The 22,170-nt window shown below is 38.1% G+C and overlaps 1 protein-coding gene across 1 annotated transcript; it reads left to right on the plus strand.

Annotated features, from left to right (window-relative positions):
* The first annotated feature begins 16,179 nt into the window (after nucleotides 1-16,179).
* LOC139723357 (galanin receptor 2a-like) lies at nucleotides 16,180-17,226 on the plus strand. Its single transcript, XM_071634614.1, has one exon. It carries the CDS (start codon nucleotides 16,180-16,182, stop codon nucleotides 17,224-17,226), a length of 1,047 nt encoding a protein of 348 aa, XP_071490715.1.
* The last annotated feature ends 4,944 nt before the right edge of the window (nucleotides 17,227-22,170 follow it).

Here is a 22,170-nt window from a genome sequence, read left to right on the forward strand (position 1 = left end):
TAGAAGGTGGCAGCATTTTCTCAACATATGAACTGATTATCATTTTAGGTCTAAACTCACCCCCCCCCCCCCCTTAATACCCTATTCCGTATAAACACTATATCTTACCCACTTGTTATAGTTGTGCAGTCCTTTGCAACCACCACTCTCCTGATAAAAAGTCACCCAGAAGAAGCCGATTCCAATCCGGCGCAACGTCAACGGCGAAACTCATACAAACTTTTTGTCGGCTATAGAATTTAGCCCGGTCTCGGCGTAATGAAAAACAACTTCTTCTTATGATTTATTAGGTTTGAAGAAATGAGAAGGATCTGAAGATCTACTCTCTAAGTTGTTTTCCTTGTATGTTACTATTGATATCATTAAATATAATTGTATCGTGCATCACAAAACATTAATCATTTTCGAAATCATGAACTTTCACGTAGTTGAGAGAATGGTAATGCTCAAAAGTGACCGTGTTATTGCGGGTCATGATGAATCTAAATGTCCATGGAACTTTTCGGTTTCCCGTGACTAAAATCATTGTGTGACACATGGTGGGTTCGTGTTCCGATGAGCGCTCGACAGAGTGTTCTCGGAAACAAATTCTTCAAATATCGGTGACCTACTTGCGGTAACTCCTTTGAACAAATCTGCAGCAGCTTTCCGAAATTTTTGGTGACGAAAAGTGTAAATGATCGGGTTAGCGCAAGAGTTGCAAAAGGCGAGGACGATGAAGATGTGATGGAGAGGACTGGTGAAGTGAGAGTCGGGCACTAGTCCCAGGTTGAATGAGAGAAAAGCTAGCTGGTCTGGGGCCCAGCAAATCACATACACCACCACGACCAGGAGCAGAAGCTCAAGAACGCGGGCTCGTGCTACGTCGTGAAAAGTTGGCGTTTGCGACTGCGCCGTTTTCTGTGACTTGAAACGAAAAGCTTCCCGTCGAAGAACGCGAACGATAGTGATCTGGGTAAAAATCATGATGGTTGTGGGAATGGCGAGTCGGATGATGAAGGTGAACAAGCCGTAAGCGACCTGGAGCTTCGGAAACGGTAGATGAAATATGCATTTACCGGGGATAACGTCTGCGTTATTGATCAAAAGTATCGGGCTATTGAGAACGCAGGCACCGATCCAAATCACGGTGACAACCATAATGACGAGTCTACGACTTATGTAACGCTTAAAACGCAATGGATACACAACAGCAAAGTAGCGATCAATCGATATGGCCGATAGGATGTATATGGACCCAGTCACCGATGTCCACATCAAGTAGTTCCCTTTAAAGAGCTTGCAGAATATGGCTCCAAGCCATGTATACGGTATGGTGTTTACATTAGGATATGGAACCAGGAACAGCGATGTCAGTAAATCAGCACATGCCAGCTGACCTACCAGAATATCGGTGCATTTACTCTTTGAACGGCGACAAGATATGACGACAACCACAAGAAAGTTGCCGATGATTCCGAGAACAGTGGTTACGAGCTGGCAAATGACATACCACGACCACTGCATTGGGTGCCAGGACCAAGTCATTGTTTTCGTGGCATCTAGTTCGGTTATTTCAAAATCAGTTGTGTACATCTCCCGTTCATTCTCCCATTGTGCACTGTTGAGCTCGGTATTCATTTCGCTGTTAACGTCTTTTGAAGATGCATTCGCTGCTGTTACCTCAAAACTGTTGTTTTGCCGAGACTGCAAGAAATATGACATGAATCACGAATAAAACTAGTGAACAGATATATTTTTCAAACGCTTCAATCTCACTTAAAAAGAGAGACAACGATTGGTTGAAGAAAATAATACACGGGGAATAGCAAGCCCTCCTTTATAGGAGTTTTGATACTCTGCTCCTACTTTCCTTATGATAGAAAACCAATGCTAATCAGCATTACATTCAAACAAATGAAATTACACTAGAAGAATTGAACACAGTGTTCATATTGTGTTATATCAATGTTAAAGCGAACACGGTGATGTCTTAACATCAAGAACAATAAACCGTCGGAAATTAAAGAAATGATAGGGAGGTTTTTTCGCTAATTCTTACAACCCGGCATCTTGCAACATTAATGTATCCCATTGCCAGTATCTCATTACCCACAGAATAGGGTGATTTGCTGTATATTATGGAACATACCACTTTCTTTTTAAAGTTTTATATTACAACTATCTTCTGTCCAAACTTCAGGTGAGAAAACATGTTGACACTCAAAACACGTTACTTTGTTGAAGCATGTCACTACGATAATTTGATTTGGAGTGTTTGTGATGCGGCATCACGAAAGCCAATTGTCGGGAAAATCATTTTTCAGTTTTTGGCAGTTATACATCCGTCAGGTGCTATAAGCTTTAAATTGATACATAATTTGCCCTGCTTCCTTTCACTGGAAAAAAACAATTGAAAAGAACTAAAAGTTAGAAAACTGTAAAGGCTACTGTTGCCAAAGTTGGCTGCAAGGGTAGTTTCCTTTTTTTTTTTACAATCTCTGACTTTTTAAGAGTAATGTGATCACGCAGTACATCTGTATTTTAAAATTCCTCGTCGCCTTAACTTCATCCATTTTGCAAATCCATTTTCCAAAGTTTATTTGCAACATTGCTTCTTTTCTTCAAACCTGTCTCCGAGGCAGCTTTTAAAGAGAACATTAATTGTTTGTAGAGTCATTTACGCAGTAGAAAGGCACTAGATTTCCAGGTACATCCGATTTTAGAGAGGGTTTACATAGCAACTCGTTCTTGTAATCACCTGAAGGGGCAATGTAAAAACTGAAATAATGTCAACTTCGAGACTTAATTTCGAAGTAAAACACCAGAGAAACATTTGAAGCTGGGTTCTCTAAGAAAATGGTTCATATGCTATGCCTTTTTGATGTTGCGTGGCATCGCGATAATCATTTATTTTGATCGTGCATTTATGAAAGGAGTCAAATGACATGGCGTTTTTATATTTGAATTAATCCTTTTGAATCAAAATTCACATTAGCTTTTGCAGTTAAATTGAGGGTCGTCAACACTTGCTATCCAATTGAACAAAAAGAAGTAGAACGTAGTGTGGGTTCCCGGTGGCCTCTTTTACATCCTGAAACTTGAATGTACTACAACTTCAAGCTTACCCCTCTGTGAAAATCACCTACATGTATCCGCATATGACGAAGACGGAACCATGCGACGTTTCGAAGAGATGTGTATCACCGTGAGTAGTACCCATCTACTTATAGTCATGTAAGCAATGAATCGTATAACAGCACAGCACTGTTAATACATACCTAAACAACACAATCAGTGTATCGTGATGGAAGGGGGGGGGGGGAGACGATACTGTTTTCCCTACTAACTCTTGCTTGACAAATTCTCGTTGATATCAGAATTAACGAATTGGTATTGATTTCGAACACACTTCTTGGATCTGTCGTCGTGTCTTACTTCCTTTTTGTAGTTTCTGTTATTTGCTTACTTAGTTGCTTTTTGTTTTTGTTATTACATTTTCCCTGATTGTATCTCTTTCTTACAGTTCGCCCTTTAAATATTGCGAGTGCTTTGAGGTAATTGGACAGTTCTGCTGTGAAAGAAATGATGACTGTGTGCTCTGAAGGCCTCTTAAACTTCACAGTACTTTACAACACAATGCACCTTTTGATACCAATCGATAGCTCCTGGTGAAAAATCACAAGCTCATAACAGATGATGGATTTTCTTTACAAATCACAATACGATGCAGTTCACCGCTATTGCTGAAAATGCTACATGTGGACTTTTTTTCAAATACCACCCGAAGAAAAAGAGCAATATTTTGCAGGGGATTCATCTTTTCGTGGTAATCATCTATTTTTACATTCTTTAATGCTCCATTCGCGTTTATGTATTTACTGAATCGCATGATTGATCTGTGAGTTTATTTCAACCTGTTAAAGTTAGACGACAGAACATGCCATAGAAGTGTTATGAATACCATATGAAAAAAAAAAATAGAAATAACCTCGGATTTGAACGTACGTAGATGAAGCCAGTTCATGGACGTGCCATGATCATGTTTGAACAAATATTCAATGTCTTTCCTCCCTTTCATTCTCTCTTGGTATTTGATAGAATCCAGTATCAAAGTTAAATCATGTAACTGTGCCGATTTTGAAAAAAAAACAACAACAACAACTGTATAACTAAACTCTTCGCAAAACAAATTCTCTTCATTCTTTTCTATGATTCTTACAGAATGTATGTCAGGCTAGGATGTAGTCCAAAGTGACTACACGACACTATACCTTCATTGTGCACTGCTCTCTGCGTGCTATACAATGCATAATAGTCTGTATGAAACAGCATCATGATATTTCCTTTTATGTGATTGTCATTCTACACAAGGGCATAATGATGAGTAGTATAGTTATGTGTATCATATGTGACCGTGCACCTCAAAACAAACATAAAGTCGCACACACTGATTTTGCGTGAGGACTGAAAATTAGTGAAATGGGTCAACCTAGCCGAACTTGACTTTTTCATATTTTCGGAAAGAGCAAGTCTTCTTTTACATTATGCTAAAATTTGGGATCATAAAACGGGCAGGAAAATGTGTTTTTTTAGCAGTTTATCTCCAACATTTTTGGTAGAATAGTGTGATTAGGTGTGTCTTTAGAATCCCTTTTTCATTTCTGAAAAACCTTGACCACACTCTTCACTTTCAACTCTAATAACCTTTAAAAGGATAATGCTACTGCTTTGAAATTTGGCATTGATTATGGACAGAATGTGTTAATGAGGCGTGCTTAATTTCAGTTTAATCTGATAATCCCTTCATTGTTGTTACTCTGGTGGTTTACTTCCTGTTTTTTGTCCCATTCATCGCACAGCCAGCACGGTTTGGTAAAGATTAAGCGCTTGAATAGACACTGTACTTCAGAGCCTCTTTTCTCAGTTCACACTTTTCCTGAGTTTGTGCTTTCTTTCCAATATTTAGATAGGTTAGGAGAGTCCATTTGATTTGAGTTATACATCATTTTAAAGCTTAAAGTCTGCTCTTTCAGAATATGGTCTTAACTAAAAATGCATGTCTGGCGACTTTTTGTTTGTTTTGAGGTGCAGGGTCACATATATAATATATACATGTATATATAAATATATATATATATATATAATTATATATAAACATAAAACGAAATAGAGTTACTTCGGTCAGATTTTGATGAATGGGTTTATTGAGTCGTAAAATTATGTGTCAGGAATGAATAATTGTAGTAAACTTACGGTCTATTGGAAAACTCGTGATCGATTAGAATATGTTTAATCGGCCATACGCATTTTTGCATTTTTCCGCACAGTCAATATTGGTTGGACATAACGTATGATAGTGTCACTTTACAGCAAAACAGATCGTGGATTTTGAGAGAGAAAATTGGTTCCCGATATGTTGATACCTCATGTGTTTGATGCAGTTGATTTCATTACGGTATTCTCATGAGTATGAGTTTGATTCTGTATAACATTGACCCTGATAGGTAACACATTTATCACTGTAAGATAATTTATCAAAATACGTTATTATCGAGGTCAATATGAAAATATTTCGTATTGTTCGGCTTAATTTTGTTTCACTGATGGAAGATGATACATTGATTCAAACCCCCAAATATAATATGTATAATATATACTTTTAAATTGTTTGATAGGGATATAACTAATCTTAGTGAAAATGATAGACCGTGCATCATTAACAGAGCACCAACAAGTTGCACGCCCAGATCTTACGTGATGACTCAAAATAGTCAATCTTAAGTTCTCCACATTTTCATGAAAGAACAATTTTTTGCCTACATTATTTCAATAAAAAAAAGACAAACAAGATACATTTTTAATAAAGGTTATACAGTTAATCTACGTAGTGAAAACAATTTGACAATACCGATTTTTTTTTCCTGAAAACAGGAAGAGAGGCAAAGGCAAATTCTTTTTTTTTTCATATAATGAATAACCTACTTGCTTTTTCAGTTAGTGTAATGATGAGTAACAACGTAATTGCATTTTAGGTATATCCATGTACATTATGCATATTACACAGATGGGAATGGAAATGGAGGGTCCCACTAAAAAGCCAAGCTTGTACGATATTGGACCCTCAGAAATACATAAAAAACGAATAATGACTTCATGAAACTACAAACAAATATATGAAACAAAATCAAAGAAACACAGAAGGACAACTCCTATAACGCAGCTTGATTTGGTTGAAGCCATTTTACATGACACATTTAACCTAATCATTAGATTTTGCAGGCCTCCCAGAATAGATTGGCAAGAGTGGGCAAGTCAGTCATCGCCTCATCTATAAACCCTCCATTCCCTGACAAGAAAACTTTATTTCCATCGATCTAATCCTATGAAAATCTAAATTCATTTTCTTTCGACTTTCCTGTTTTGAGATCTTCTACTCTCTCAAATATTACCCATGGGAGCTTGCCTGGATCCAAATATCGAACGGAATTCGATATTCCCGTTGACGTAGAGCGAATGGCCTCGCCGTGTAGTGCCTGCGCGATGACGCGTGGGGGAAGAGACATGGCGAGAGGTTGCGTGAACGATGGTCACCGAATTCATGTAGGGCAATTTGAATGTCCTTTGGAATTGACTGAAAAATACAATTTTCCCTACATCATCGCAGTTACTGTACAATTTGTCATAAAATCGGGAATAACTACAAATGCTGAGCTTGACTAAAAAGTGATCAAAGGAAACGGCTCGGAGTTTCGGTATATAGACGCCCTTTCTGACTTCCACATTAAATAGTTCCTGTTCTCAACTTTACAGAACTGTGCTCCGGTCAACCTTTGTTTTTTTTAATAGATAAGACCCTGGAAAAAAAAATCAAAATGACTAAGGTGAGAAAAATAATCATGCCTATATGTAACGGAGGTTCAACTGGACTAAAATAAGACCACCACAACTACAAATAACCAAGCTCCGTAAACAGGGTGTATAGTCGGTTCATCCATCTTGTGGAACTCTACTGTATTTCAATCTTCCTCCGCGGAACGATGAAGTGTCGATACAATAAGCGTGTATCCATAACACTAGATTACTCAAGAAAATGGAAACCCGTTAAGATTACACACCTACAACTGGCAAGAGAAAATGTTACCGTGCATGGCAAATCTGACAAATAGTCGCACCCCTTGATTTTTACGTGACGAAAAAAAAAGTGAAACGGGTCAACCAATTCAATATTGAGTTCTCATATTTTCTGTAACAGCTAGTCCTCTTGTACATTATTCCTAAATTTTGGATCATACAATGGGAGAATATCTTTTCAGCACTTTTTTTCCAACCTTTTTTGTTTAAGTAGTGAGACCCGGTATGTCTTGGAGTCCCCCCCCCCCTTTTTTTTTTTTAAATCCTTGGCACACTCTTCATTTTCAACTCTAATAACCTTTGAAAGAATAAGGCTACTGCTTTGTCAGTTCGAAATACTCATGGACAGAATGTGCTGATAGAGCATACTCAATTTCAGTTAATCTAACAATCTCTTCAGTGTTGTTGCTCTAGTGGTTTACATCCTGTTTTATGTCCCACTCATCGCAAAGCTAGCACGGTTTGGTAAAGATTAAGCGCTTGAATAGACCCTGTACTTCAGAGCTTCTTTTCTCAGTTCACACTTTACCAGAGTGTGCGCTTTCTTTCTAATATTTAGATAGGATATGAAAATGTATTTGAATTGAGTCATTATTTCATATCAAAGCTTAGAGTTTATTCTTTCAGAGTCTGTCCTTAACTCAAAATCCATGTCTGGCAACTCTTTGCTGGATTTGTAACGCAGAGTCACAAATAACGACGATTTCAAATAAACGCCTCGACATGTCAAAAAAAGGTACTTTATAATAATACTAATACTAATAATAGTCATATAGACAACAATAAGAATAATGATAAAAGATAACAAAGAGGACAAGAAGAAGAAGAAAGTAACAGATGAACAGATACATAAATGAATAAAAATTGGGTTAGTAGACAGCTGATGCACGGCTGTTGTCATTTTGGTGGACCTTACATGTTCTTTCAGCAGGACTATTTAGAAGGTGGCAGCATTTTCTCAACATATGAACTGATTATCATTTTAGGTCTCAACTCACCCCCTCATTAATGCCCTATTCCGCATATAAGATAGTTTACCTACTTGTTATAGTTGTGCAGTCCTTTGCAAACACCACTCTCCGGATGTAATGTCACCAGAAGAAGCCGATTCCGAGCCGGCGCAACGTCAACATCATACAAACTCATACAAACTTCTTGTCGGCTATAGAATATAGCCCGGTCTCGGCGGAATGAAAAACAACTAAGAATTTTATTCATTCCTTTTGATCAAATGAGAAGAATCTGGAGATGTACTCTTAGAGTTGCCTTCCTTGTATGCTACTATTGATACTACTTGATATAATTGTATCGTATATTACAAAACATTTATCATTTTCGAAATCATAAAGTTTCATTTCGTTGACAGAATGGTAGTGCTCATAAGTGATGGTTTTATTACGGGTTATGAATCTAAATTTCCTGGGATACGATTTGGTTTCCCGTGACTAAAAGAGATTTGATTTCTGGTATGATTTCAGTAGTATTGGTGTTGTTCGACACCTGGAGGGTTCGTGTTCCGGTGAGTGCTCGACCGAGTGTTCTCGGAAATGAATTCCTCAAATATCGGCGATCTACTTGCGGTAACTCCTTTGAACAAATCTGCAGCAGCCCTCCGGAATTTTTGGTGACGAAAAGTGTAAATGATCGGGTTAGCGCAAGAGTTGCAAAAGGCGAGGACGATGAAGATGCGATGGAGAGGACTGGCGAGGTGGGAGCGGGGCACTAGGCCGAGGTTGAAGGAGAGAAAGGTGAACTGGTCTGGAGCCCAACAAATTATGTACACCAGCACAACCAATAACAGAAGCTGGAGAACGCGGGCTCGTGCTACGTCGTGAAAAGATGGCGTTTGCGACTGCGCCGTTTTCTGTGGCTTGAAACGAAAAGCTTCCCGTCGTAGAACGCGAGCGATAGTGATCTGGGTAAATATCATGATGGTTGTGGGAACGGCGAGTCGTATGATGAAGGCGAAAAAGCCGTAAGCGACCTGGAGCTTCGGAAACGGCAGGTAAAATATGCATTTTCCCGGGATAACACCTGCGTTGTTGACCAAGAGTATCGGGATCATAAGAAAGCACGAACAGATCCAAATTAATGCGACGACAGCAATTACCAGTCGGCGACTGACGAAACGTTTAAAATGCAAGGGATAAACGACGGCAAAGTACCGATCAATCGATATGGCCGATAGTATGTATGTTGACGTTGTTACAGATACCAGCATCACGTAATTCCCTTTGAAGACCTTGCAGAATAAGGTTCCAAACCATGTGTATGGGACGGTGTTTAATTCGGGATATGGAACCAGCAACAGTGATGTCAGTAAATCTGCACATGCCAGGTGACCTACCAGAATATCGGTGGATTTACTCTTCGAACTGCGACAGAATATGACAACAATCACGAGGAGGTTGCCCGTGATTCCGAGTATGGAGGTTATCAGCTCGCAAATGACATACCACGGCCATTGCATTGAGTGCCAGGACCAAGTCAATGTTTCGGTGGCATCGAGTTCGGTCACTTCAAAATCAGTTGTGTACGTCTCCAGTCCATTTTCCCATTGTGAGTTGTTAGGGTCGATATTCATGTTGCCTTTCACACCCTGGGAAGATGCTGCAGCAGCTATGGTGCTATCTCAACGAACTGGTGTTTCCCAAACTGAAAGAAGTAGAAATTGAGAATGATCAAGAATGAAGTAAACAGAAAACATATATACCAACTGTTGCAACTTTATTTTAATGAGACAACTGTTATTCAGTCGAAAAAAAAGAAATGAAATTAAGCCACGCATGCCAAAGCAGAATTTTTCTACTCTGATTCTTTTTTTATAAAATTGATGATAATGACTATAATATAATTATAATACTGGTACGGTTTATCCCAATCTTTTGATTGTTAAAGATAAACATTCCCGAGGACCATAGTGCTGTTCAAACAGTCCTGAGAAAAATCGATTGAGGATTGGCAGGGTACCCACAACCAAGTATTTCTAAATTTGATACGTACCCTTCCTCCATAACAGTGTAACCATTGACATGAATGCCCAGAAAATTTCGAATTGAGGTAATTTTTCAATGTCTTGTGGACCTTACATTTTGGGGGAAAATATAATTTTTTTCACTGCCTACTGTCCGAACTTGATCTACTGTACATCGCAAAAGCCCATTGTGTACTTCAAAGCATGTTTTTGCAATTCCGACTCTGAGTAGATTGTGGGCAGTGATAAACTAAAGGGTTTTTTTTTGTTTGTTTGTTTGTTTGGCAAGTGGGACACTAAGGGTCAAGAAAATGTGTCAGTAACAAATAAGAAATCTCTGTAGTTATCACACCAGATTTGTCTTTCTGACGATTGAAAAATATTTGATTTCCCGATTCTTAGAACCAGTGAAATACCAAGAAAATCATACTTTACCTTGTGAAAGTGTCATGCCCTAGATTTCTGAGGTACTGCGGATTTTAACAAGATCCTGTGGCAATTCGTTCTTGCTTTGAAGGTACAGTAGAAAAGCTACAATAAAGTCAATTTCGGAGATTTCATGTAAAAGTAAAACAACAGAAAAATTAGCCAACTTCTCGGAGAATCGTGTTCATATGCCATATCTTGTTAGTGATATAGGTGACAGGGATAGACCGGTTGAATGATTTATCTTCTACTTCGGTTATTTATGGAGAGACTTTAAATGACATATCCCATATTGAACAAGTCATTATCTAGCAAGGAATCGCATCTGCTGAAGTAACGTTCGTAAATGTTTGTAATGAAAATACAACACAGAAAACAAAGTATGCGTTGTGAGTATAGTAAGGTTAGAATTCCTCGTTGGTTCTCCTGAAACGCTGATTGTTTTCAAGTGTAAATTTACGCCTCGGTGAAAAGTTCCTACCTGCAACCAGGAGAAAATCGTTCCGATGGTATAATAACAAGACGTTAAGACAGGCCAATGCGACGCTCCGACGAGGAGTGCCTTACCATGAGTAGCCTTTCACTACTTATAGTAATCTCAGCAAGAATTGATAGAAATACAATGTGATTTTATATTTCAATAAAGCAATGAAAAAAATAAATGAAAGGCGAGAATCTTTTCGAATCTATTCTTCCTTTTGAATTGTTCGTTTACTGGTATCAGTATTATCATTTACGTTGATTTCAAACTCGCCCCGTGTGTTTCAGTCAAGATCTGATATCTATGGTTCAGATTATTTTTTTTTTTGTCTGTGTTACTTTTTTGGTTGCTGTATTTGTTGTTGTTTTTCTTACAATTTTCCAAGTTTTCCCTCATTCGTTCATTTCACTTCTTTTTATTCGAGTACTTGCTTTCGATTGGCGGTGACCGAAGAAAAGGCGTGTGCTCTCAAAGCCACTGTAATACCTTGCATTGTACTATGCAACACAGCACCCTTTATAAGATTTCTGCACGGTCTGCGAAAGGATCAATTCAGGTGAGAAATCAGATACTTATCACGTACCATCATATGATGGGTGTTTTGTTTGATTGTTTGTTGTTGTTGGGTTTTTTTTTCCCCAAGTAGCATTATCATGCACTTCGTCGCTTCAGCCGTAAAGGCTACCTGTGTAACGTTTCGAAACCACCCTCTAAAGATTATTTGCTAATGTCAATTTGTCTTATAGGTTGATTCAATATTTTGCCTCAGTCATCCAATTTACGTTCCCTGCTCCCTCCCTATTGTGCATTTACTGAATTAAAGGATTTGTTTTCTTGTGTAAGAAAATTATTAGATTTCTATGGGCGCATGTCTCAACTAATCAATGTTAGACAACACAATAATGTGGTATCCTCATAGTCGTGTGTATGTGTTTTACTTTCGTTGAAGAACAAATACAAAGAAGGAAATAGTCTGGGATGTGAACCCCATTGACCTACTTCTTACCGGGCAACAGTAGTAACTAATGAATGAAAGGCAGTTCATTGCAGTGGCTCAATTCATTTTTATTTTGTTCTAACCTGCTTCCAGAATACGAGTGTTAGTGACACGGTCAAGTGGAATGCCTGCTAGGGGGCAAGCTTAATCCCTACTCTACACTTCATTCGTAATACTCTGTTCAACAAATTTTGTGTAATGCATACTTTCTTTAAAGCTATTAGACGATGGTAATGACTACATGCGACAGATATCATATCTATATATTTATATCTGTGTATATATTCATATTCATTTATATAGAGAGAGATAGGGGGATGGGGGAGTCGTTAGAATGCATCAATCTTGGATTTCGATTACTGCCTGTATTCGCTTATTTTATGTAATATTGCTCTCAAACAACGACACTGTACACGCATGCACGCTATAGACTGAATTGTGGCTGAGCTACACGGACTTCACCTCTTTTCGTCTAAATTTAACTGAAAACATGATTTAACCGTTAACCAGAGATGCTTTCGATCTCAAGATATTAAAGGGATTAGAGAAGGTGATTGAAGTGAACATCACGTTTGTGAAATGTCGTTTGGTGAATGGAATTTTACTAAACGTGCAAAGGGTTTCCAATCACGATGTGCAAATGAGTCCTTTGTATATCCAACTTGAGTGTTTGAACTAACTTGTCTGAACCTACGCAAGCATTGAACAGTTATTAAGATGCATCTAGATTCTTACAGTCTCTTCAGGGATATTGGATTGAAGTCCAGCTTTAGATTTGTAAATTATTAATGGTCAATATTTATGTATTTGTATCTATTCTAAACATTTGTGGATGTCATTTATTGTTCAACAGTGTCTCATTTCATTCACAAAAAAAAAAAATACAAATATACCCGGTCTGTATGCATAATCTGTGCATTACTAACATTATTACTATTGTTACTATATTTCTTTGATCATCAATTTTAGCATTCAAACATCAGGTTAAAACCACATTGCATTTTCAATAGTTATGGTATTATTCATTGTTCAATATCTGATAATGAGTTTTTTTTTTTCGTGCATACGTATACAAATATATCTTTGTCTCTGTGTGTGTAAGATTTGTGTATTATTATTTTTACCATTGCTACTCATGTATTATTTTATGATCGGTTTAAACACCTTTTATCAAACATCAGGCTAAAATGGATGGAGAAAGAATGTCAGTCTAGAATACGAATCTATTGATTTCTTATAGAGAACGTCTCCGAGCGCCGCCCTCTTAATATGCATGAAAATATTAAACTTGTCAAGGGAATTTGAACAACCTGGACAAATGAGTCCAAAGATCAAGAAGATGTAGAAAGCAGAAGGTATGCATGGAGGAGTGTGTGTGTGTGTGTGTGTGTGTGTGTCAAAGAAAAAAAAAATGTGATTTAGAAGAAGAATATAATAATCTGCTCAGTTTTGTCAATATCCCTTTCATTGTGAACATGATACTGACATTGAATAACACTCAAATAAAGAATATCGTGAACAATTGTGTGCGTGTGTGTGTGTGTGTGTGTGTGTGTGTGCATGTGTGTATGTTCGTGCGCTTTAGCATGGTTGTTATCTGGTGACGCTTGCTTGAAGTACATTCAGGCACATGCTGTATTTTCTTGAAGAAGTAGGCGGGGAATTTCTGCTGAGATTATTGAAAGCGTATACATTTTTGTTTTGTCCCTTGTATGTGTGTACACACAGTTAATCTCAATGTACGTATCAGACACTGCATACACACAGACACTCACACACACAGAGACAGAGCGAAAGAGAGAGAGAGAGAGAGAGAGAGAGACACATACACACACAAACATACACGCAACCTGGTACACGCTAACACACACTCACAGATGCACATTACATTTAACTTTACACACGGTCTTAGGTAGCACTAACACACTTAAATGTGTCTTAAGTTCCCTCCCCACTCAAGTTGTGAGTATGTGAATGGTCACTCATAACAGATGAAGGTTCGCGATTATCCAATCACAGGCATTTTTGTTTTCTTCTTGCGTGCGCACATAAACACATACGCATGGACATAGATATTGTATCCATAGATATATATATATATATATCATAAGCGTATATGATTCTTTTCACTGCAAAAAAAAAATAGTGAAATGAAAAAAAAAGAGACAGTAAGAGCGAGAGACATCAGTTGGATCGATATCTTACAAAACATCACCAGATGAATGCCTCAGATTTGCGTGCCTGTGGTGGACAATAGCATGGAGGGAGTAAATAAAAAATAGAAAGCAGCGTAATCGTGGGCCTTCATGTTGTTTTGCAGGATAAGGGGATTTTATTGATTGCAAAATCCATTAGTGTCTCCATTCCTGGTAGAAGAGGAAGATGATAGTATTGTGGAGGGAACCTTTCAGTTCCCCTCTTTTCATACAGTTGTCTATTCGACGGCGGTGTATATTGACAGCGAAAATGAATGGACCTATAATGGCTAGAGTAACAAAATAAGCTGAACATAATAACTTCGACCAATCACAGCAGCATTGACCTTTTTCTTTATCAAATACGATAAAGTTAAGTAACGATGACGTTTCAAGTGTTTCAAAACAAGGTTGTTCAAAAATAAAGTGATCTGTGTGAAACTTTGGAATGATCCATTATACGCGTGGGGTATTTTGCGCCGCTCTTCTAAAGTTGTAAAGCATCATTTATGTATGTTTACTTACATTTAAATTCCTGTTTGTAAAGAAGTAAAACAGCAACAAAACCGTAACTTTCATGGATTTGCTTGCAACGTCGTTACTACATAACGTTTTACGCTTACACGAAACTAGGTAATTTGGACAAGACCTGCACTTGGTACATTTCCTTCCAAGTGGTGGTGTGGACAACTTTCATGTATTGTTTTTCGTCGATTCTGTAAGTACTCAGCGTGATGAGGACATAAGATCAAGGTACAGAAGAATTTCTGTTATATACTTGTATATAAATGGGATTAATTCGTTCCTTTCAATTAAACTGATTTCAGTTAAAACAGTAACATAGTGTAAGCACTGACCTAAATGTATATTTATATGATTATGTATACATAATTATATAGATATATGAATGCATACGTTTTTATATTGTCTTCACATTACATTTGCTCTGTTGCTGTTTTTTTAATTAAACATGGCAAATATCAATATTCGTTCTTTTCAAATCACATAGGCCTACTACTCTGCGAGATTAGAAAAAAAGAGGAAGACAGCTATAGAAAATGAATCTTTAATAATTAGTCCAGATGATACATACATTATCAGGTGAATAGCATGTTTTATGAAGTCGTTATCAACACAGTTGATGTTCTTTTTGCTTTTTTTTTCCTTTGCCGTAGTACTTGTTTCTATGTACCGTACTTACATGTACTTTTACAAACAGAAACATGATTCGCAAACTATATAGACTCTTTAACAGAAAAAAAAACGCCTCAAAGTAGTAAGTGTAATAAGCTTCTTGCAAGGGGGTGGGAGATGTTTCTTTAAGACGATGTTAATTTTGCCCATGTTTTTATTCTAGAAAGTAACATTAGACAAAACAGATGGTACAGGTTACTAAATAAAAGACAGTAATTCAAACCATGTTGACATCTTTAAATGAGCTCGATTGAATGTATGAAAATGAATTTGTGACTTCATAACGATTATCATGTTTGATGTAATATTAATTCATAAATATTTTACAGGGTAGGGGCGCCTCTGAGGCAAGATATGATGTGATGAAATGATGCGTTGCTATTTGCATAAATGGTGAAAATATGATGTTTTTTTATCTCTTGAGACCTGATAAAACGTTTAGCTTGGCAAAAGACAGACAGACAAAAAAAAAACGGAGCAGAGGCTAAAGCGGGTTATAATCGTGTACAATATGGGATGCCAAGAGGAATGGTTATGGATACGGAACTCAACGACCGAGACGAGATGGTACACCATTGCTATTAAACAGAGCGCAAGGCCTTTACAATAATCGACGGATACATCCATTAGCCATTAGACGGGGATGAAAACCTACAGGTGTACCATCGCACATGCATTTTTGACATAGTGGTGTTTCACTCCAATGACACTGGTCTGAAAAAATGACGACTTTTGCCTCTCTTCTCTCTCCACAGGGATTAATTATATGACAGATTTCATTACCATCCATCCTTCCGATATGGCCGCTTTCAATGTGGAAGACGTGCACACCGAGTCGTATGAATATGATATCACTCAGAGTGATAATCCCCCTTCCACTGAGATGGTGGTACAGTGGTCATGGGGTCGTATAGAATGGTCATGGAATGTCATGTTTCAGCTGATGTCGACCATTCTTGGAGTCTGCGGTAATTTGTTGGTGATCATAGTTATATTCCGGCGTCACTCAGGGATTCGATCGACGGACATTCTCGTCGGAAACTTGGCGATCGCCGATTTATTGACGTCGCTGTTCTGGGCTCCCCACCCGCCGTCGGAAGTCGTTCCCGACACGTGGGCAGGGATCGCCTTCTGCAAGGTCTGGCACGGATACTACCCCATGTGGACATCGGTGACGGCGTCGATCTACACCCTGGTGGCTATTTCATTCGATCGTTTATACGCAGTTCTGTATCCAATGCGCTTCTACCGCTCTGTCAGACGGAAGCGTGTCGTAACGGTCGTCATTGTCCTCTGGATCGGTTCGGCTCTATTTTCGTCGTCGACGTTGTACACAATCACCGTGGACGGAGAGACCATGAAGTGTGTCTTCTCCTCGTCGCCACATGCACAAGTCGTGCTGGGAATCGTGACATTCACGATTCGACTCGCCGTTCCGACAACCATTTTGTTCACCACCCAAATCGCCATCGCTCGATCCCTCCGCCGGGCCGCACTGATGGCACCAAAGGAAACATTACACGAGAAGGCAGAGACTTCATTTCACATCGTTGCCCGTCGTCGAATCATCAGTCTCATGCTCATCGTGGTCGTCGTGTACGTCATATGCTGGGGACCAAACCAGCTGGCCTTCGTCGCCTTCAACCTCGGCATCATCCCACCCACCTATCTCTACAGCCGACTCCACTGGGTTTTCATCACTCTTGCTCTGTGCAATTCGTGGGTCAACATTGGTCAACCCGTTCATTTATACACTCCGGCACAAGCGATTCCGCAAAGCACTGCAAGAGCTCTTCACTGGAAGAAGTACGAATACGCCCATATTTGGAGATTTGGCCTCTCCTGAAAATTGAAGGGTAGCACAGCAACATGGCAGTTATGATGACTGCACTCTAAGTCAAAACTGACAGATTCTGAGGCAAATACATTTTTTCAAGATCCTGCGATCCTTTTTTTTTTTTCAGCCTGCCAGTGCGATTATGAATTAATGGAACTCCCCAACATTCTGTTTGGTCATGGATAATCTAAATACATTGTTTACTATCTACAGATCAAACAAAAATAGTTTCAAAATGTGAGTTAGCGATAGAAACAAACAATATAAAAATGTTACTCAGTATACATGAAATGTAGTTATAATAAAATTGTTTCTAGATTAAACCATAAGATATACAGTTATGGTTTATTTAGAAAAATAGTGCTAAGTATCTCCTTCTATCTTAGGATTCATTGCGAAATTCTTATATGGTAGGATGTTTTGTGATACAACTGGCCTACATGTATGCATCAAAATAACTCGAACACTACTCTAAATGGTAAGCAGTACACATTGTAGAGGCAGCGTTTCGAAATCACAAAATGGGATCAAAAGGTACTGCCAGGAGGTATGACAAATGTTACCAATTATTGGGCATGCAGAAATGAGATGTAACACTAATGGTTTTAAGCATATCAGCCTGTTTTCAAACAAAATGATTGGTCAATGGCTCCAAAGATGGGAATTCTTTTAATCTATCATGAAGCAGACTGCTCGATCAGAGATTGTGCCAATCGGTTCATCAAAGTTGGTCATTATTTGGAGCTGTGTAGAAGTGGGATACATCAGTGAATACTCCACCCTCTCTTTACTTACCAGCGAAGTAACGTAGTTACGCCATCACATCATAAACTACAATAGTTTATCTATATCTAGCTTCAAAAGAACGGGTACACAAATGGACATTTCTGATTACGCAAATAATTGATCACTTGTACACAAAGTCGCTTTTTGCAATTAGCTTTCCCCATTCATGGCTTGTCTTTGTTATTGATGAGTGTCCATAGCTTTCCAACTCGCAACTCTAATGCCTAATTGCCGCGAGCAGCTATCAATGCTACACTGCCGTCATTATTATCTACCGAAATGCAAATGGATCGTTATTCATGTATTCTTTAAAATTAGGGCATTCCCATTCAGAGGCGCACAGGCCTGCGTCAGATACAAAAGTTACAAAATATCTTATGCATCCTTTCCAAATTACCTTTGTTCAATAAAAGCACAAGTTTGCCTATCGAAAGTTCTCCTGTGATTTTCATTGCGGTTGATCCGAACGCGAAAATTACAGATGTCCACATGCAGCATTTATGGCAACAAGCATTGCATTTTAGGATACAGATATCGACACATGATCTGTGAATGCAGACTCTCGGGAACTATTAAAAGATTGATCCCGAATTTGATTTCTCAGTTCACAAATCTTGCCGTCAAAACAATATGCATAAAGTGTGCTAAATCTGTTATTCAAACAGTCATGACCCAAGTAACGATTTTAATGTCTGGATTTATTATTATTAAGACACTTAAGTGAAGAACTTTGACCAATTCCAGTTACCTATCAATGTGAGAGAAATGTTGATTATGGTGTCACAGACTGGGGTATACCGTTTGAATGCAGTCCAGTCTTCAGTAGTTAACAAGAGGTATAGAACAACTGTAAGTTCGTAAGCTTGTTTTACGTGTGCCAAATGACGTAAAATTCAACGTAATTGAACGTTTCAATTTTTTTTCTCCGATTTTCTTTTTGTTGTTGTTGTTGGCTAAGTGCAGTTGAGAGACTTAAACGAAGGTCAACAAAAAAAGTCTAAGTAATTACTGCCGAAGTCTATAGGCTACCCCATTGCGACTCTGACTCTGATTCTGAATTTATTGATTGGTGTATTAATATACATCTCCTCCCTATAAGAAACTCACGCGTTTTTGAAAAAAGACCTCATTTCAATAATGATAACATTTCTTGTAAAAAAAAAACACGCCAACAACAAATAAGACATGATATATCCAATGTTGCGTTTTGACATTTTGAATCCCACTTAAACGGGAGAGCCAAAGCAGATTGCAAAGATATTCAACGACTTTATTGTCAACGCTTGCCGAACACTTGCCAGCAAACATTCCGAATTGACAGAAACATAGTTTCACAATCATTTCATTAACCGAAGACGACAATCTATATTATATTAGACTTCACATCTTGCTCACAGAGAAATAAACAGTTGGTTTGAATGTGTTTTGACCGACAAATAATCTGTATATTTGTTTCTACATTGTCACTCATCGATTTCCTACAATAGCGACCTTTAGATCTTATTGACGCGAACGCTAAAGACGACGCTACTAGACACTGAAGAAAAAAATGGTGTTCTGCACATGCGCAACACAGCAGTTTCTATTGTCCAACTCCGGAGGAGGCGTTGTCTTCACGTTCTCGTCACAGATCTAAAGCGCGTTAATAACTATCTCCTTTGCGAACTTTAGGTTAAAACAAAAGAACAACAAATCTTTGGGGATGACGATTGCATAAAATTTTATTGTCTCTCTCTTTCTCTTTTTTTCTTTTTTTTTACAAATTGATTCTCCCATCACCATCATGGTTACTTTGTATCAAACAATAATAATTATTTCCTATTTTCTTAGTTCGTGTATCCTGCAGCTATATGCCTATAGATCTGTTTTTGTTTTCAGAATCTGTAGTTACAGTTGTGCATTTTTTGTTCATCTTTCATTAATGCTATACACTGTTTCTGCATGGCACAATTAATCAACAAATCACTGTCGAAAACATACAATTGTATTTATCATTGATCATGGCTAACTTTGCACATGAGAGATAACGAAATCATCGTGAGAGAAAAAAGAGATACAATAAAGGGGAAAAGTCAAACATTGTACCATAAAGGAGGGTCCCCAGCGAGCCTAGCTTAATATTTTGGGCGTCATTCAATACACAAAGAAATAAATGAATAGTTTTAACAACCTATCAACTTACTTACCTACAGAAAACAACAAACGATACACTGCACAAGTACAGTTACTATTGTAGGTACAATCACCCTGTTGTCGGTTAACAGCTTGTTGAGGCAAAAGTACGGACCAGTTGTAAACATGAAAATAGAAAAAAAAATCCATGTCGAATCTGTATACAGAAGTCATTATCTAACATAAAATGAAACTGCTTCAAGGAACAACAGAATACATTTTCTGGATATCTAAGTTCCATCACAGACCTTTGGCAACAAACATGATTATGTTTAAAGAATAAATTATCTAAAAGGGCCAAATGAGCGAATTGTACGAGACTGAGATGGTAAAGATTTCCATACGTCTGGACCGGTGTGTCGAATTGATTTTGGTATTCTCTATCCTTAAAACGTAAGGCATAATCATTCTGTCTATCATAATATTATTCCAAAGATTATAATCTGATAGTTTGAGAATATATGAGGCAAAATTGAATTACATTGGCATACCACAGGGGCTTTGATAAACCTGAAGAGAATTCGTGGTGAAAAGTGAGAAATAGATAGGAAGAAACTGAGGATTTGCTTTTGGGTGTGGTTTCTTTTTTTTTTTCCTTCTTTTTTTTTTTCTTTTCATTTAAGCAATAAATTCTGCAATTATATCCTTGGGCGATATTTTGATACACGATATGTAGACACATGTACAACAAGGTACATGCACATATGTTTGGGGATATAAAGATATATGAATTAAAACGCAGGATACAACAATCCACAAAGGAAAGCTCATACTCTGAAATACAGAACGATTCATGACGCCCTCTACGGTGCATCTTCCTTCCTTGACTCAAAGTTGCGAAAGATGACAGGGCGTCTACGGTGAGATGTCACGAGTATTACAATTGAGGAGCCCTCCCCTACCCCCCCCCCCCCACTTCCACCACCACCACACCACCTCTCTGTGACATAAAGTCAGTTTGGAAAATCTAAATCTGAATGATATTTAAGGGCACCTAAGAACAAGCGGCAGTTGTCGTCATTAAACACACACACACACAAACACACAAACACACACACACACACACACACACACACACACACAATCTTACGACGTATCAACTAAATTTTGACGAATAATTTGGGTTTCTTTGTCATTTTACACAAACTCTTTCGACGTATGGACATAATTGTGTTAGTGGTTTTTGTAAAAACGTTTAAATTGTCAATTTCTTTTAACTCTTCATGTGCCACATTCGCACGTCCGACTCAGTCGACGGCGTGCCAACTTCGCATATTCTGCTCAACAAACAAAGCCGCCAAAACCGATCGATAAATCGCTAATCACTGCTAATCCCGCGGCACAATGAAAGCGTTTCTCGTGCTTTTGTTCCTCTCACATACGGCTTGCATTCTATGTGGTGATTGACTAACAAGTGGTGTTCCCAACTAGATTTGCTCGTACATTCTAAGTTTCTATCACGGTTTTATGTGCAAAACCCATGCCTTTACAGTAATGCAGCTACTGGTCATTCAAATGAAAAATTGAAAATAGATTCTTCATACAATTTATATTGAAACAAAGCTTGGCATTCCTCTTTGCCTACTATTATGCCCATCTTAAGAGAAATTTGTAGAAGTTATACAAATTGGAAAACAGAATTCTTTATCAAAGCATGACTACCTTCGTGTCTCAGAATAACGTGGCACACAGGGGGTTTCTACCATGGCACATAAAGAGTTAAATACTCCTACTCTCATTCCGACACTTATTTCTTTTAGTACATATGCATTCAGGAACGAGTTTTTATTACCGCTTCCTCATGTACACGTAAAGTTGCATAGATTAGTGTTGTTCTTTGGTGCAAAGTGTGATGTCTGAGCACAGGATGCTAAAACCAACATGGCGTAATCATTACCAACCCCCCTAATTTTAGTATCAGTTACATGTATCAGCGATGTTTGCTCTCAGTTCCCTATATAGAAATCAAAGATGAAATTCCTCTCATTCAGATTT

This window comes from Diadema antillarum, unplaced genomic scaffold, assembly GCF_040938485.1.
Source record: "Diadema antillarum isolate AM-2024a unplaced genomic scaffold, OU_Dant_1.0 scf00000187, whole genome shotgun sequence".
Classification (NCBI taxonomy): Eukaryota; Metazoa; Echinodermata; class Echinoidea; order Diadematoida; family Diadematidae; genus Diadema; species Diadema antillarum.

Excerpts from the sequence above, each read along its gene's own strand:
- LOC139723357 (XM_071634614.1), top strand. The coding sequence starts at position 16,180 with ATGGCCGCTTTCAATGTGGAAGACGTGCACACCGAGTCGTATGAATAT.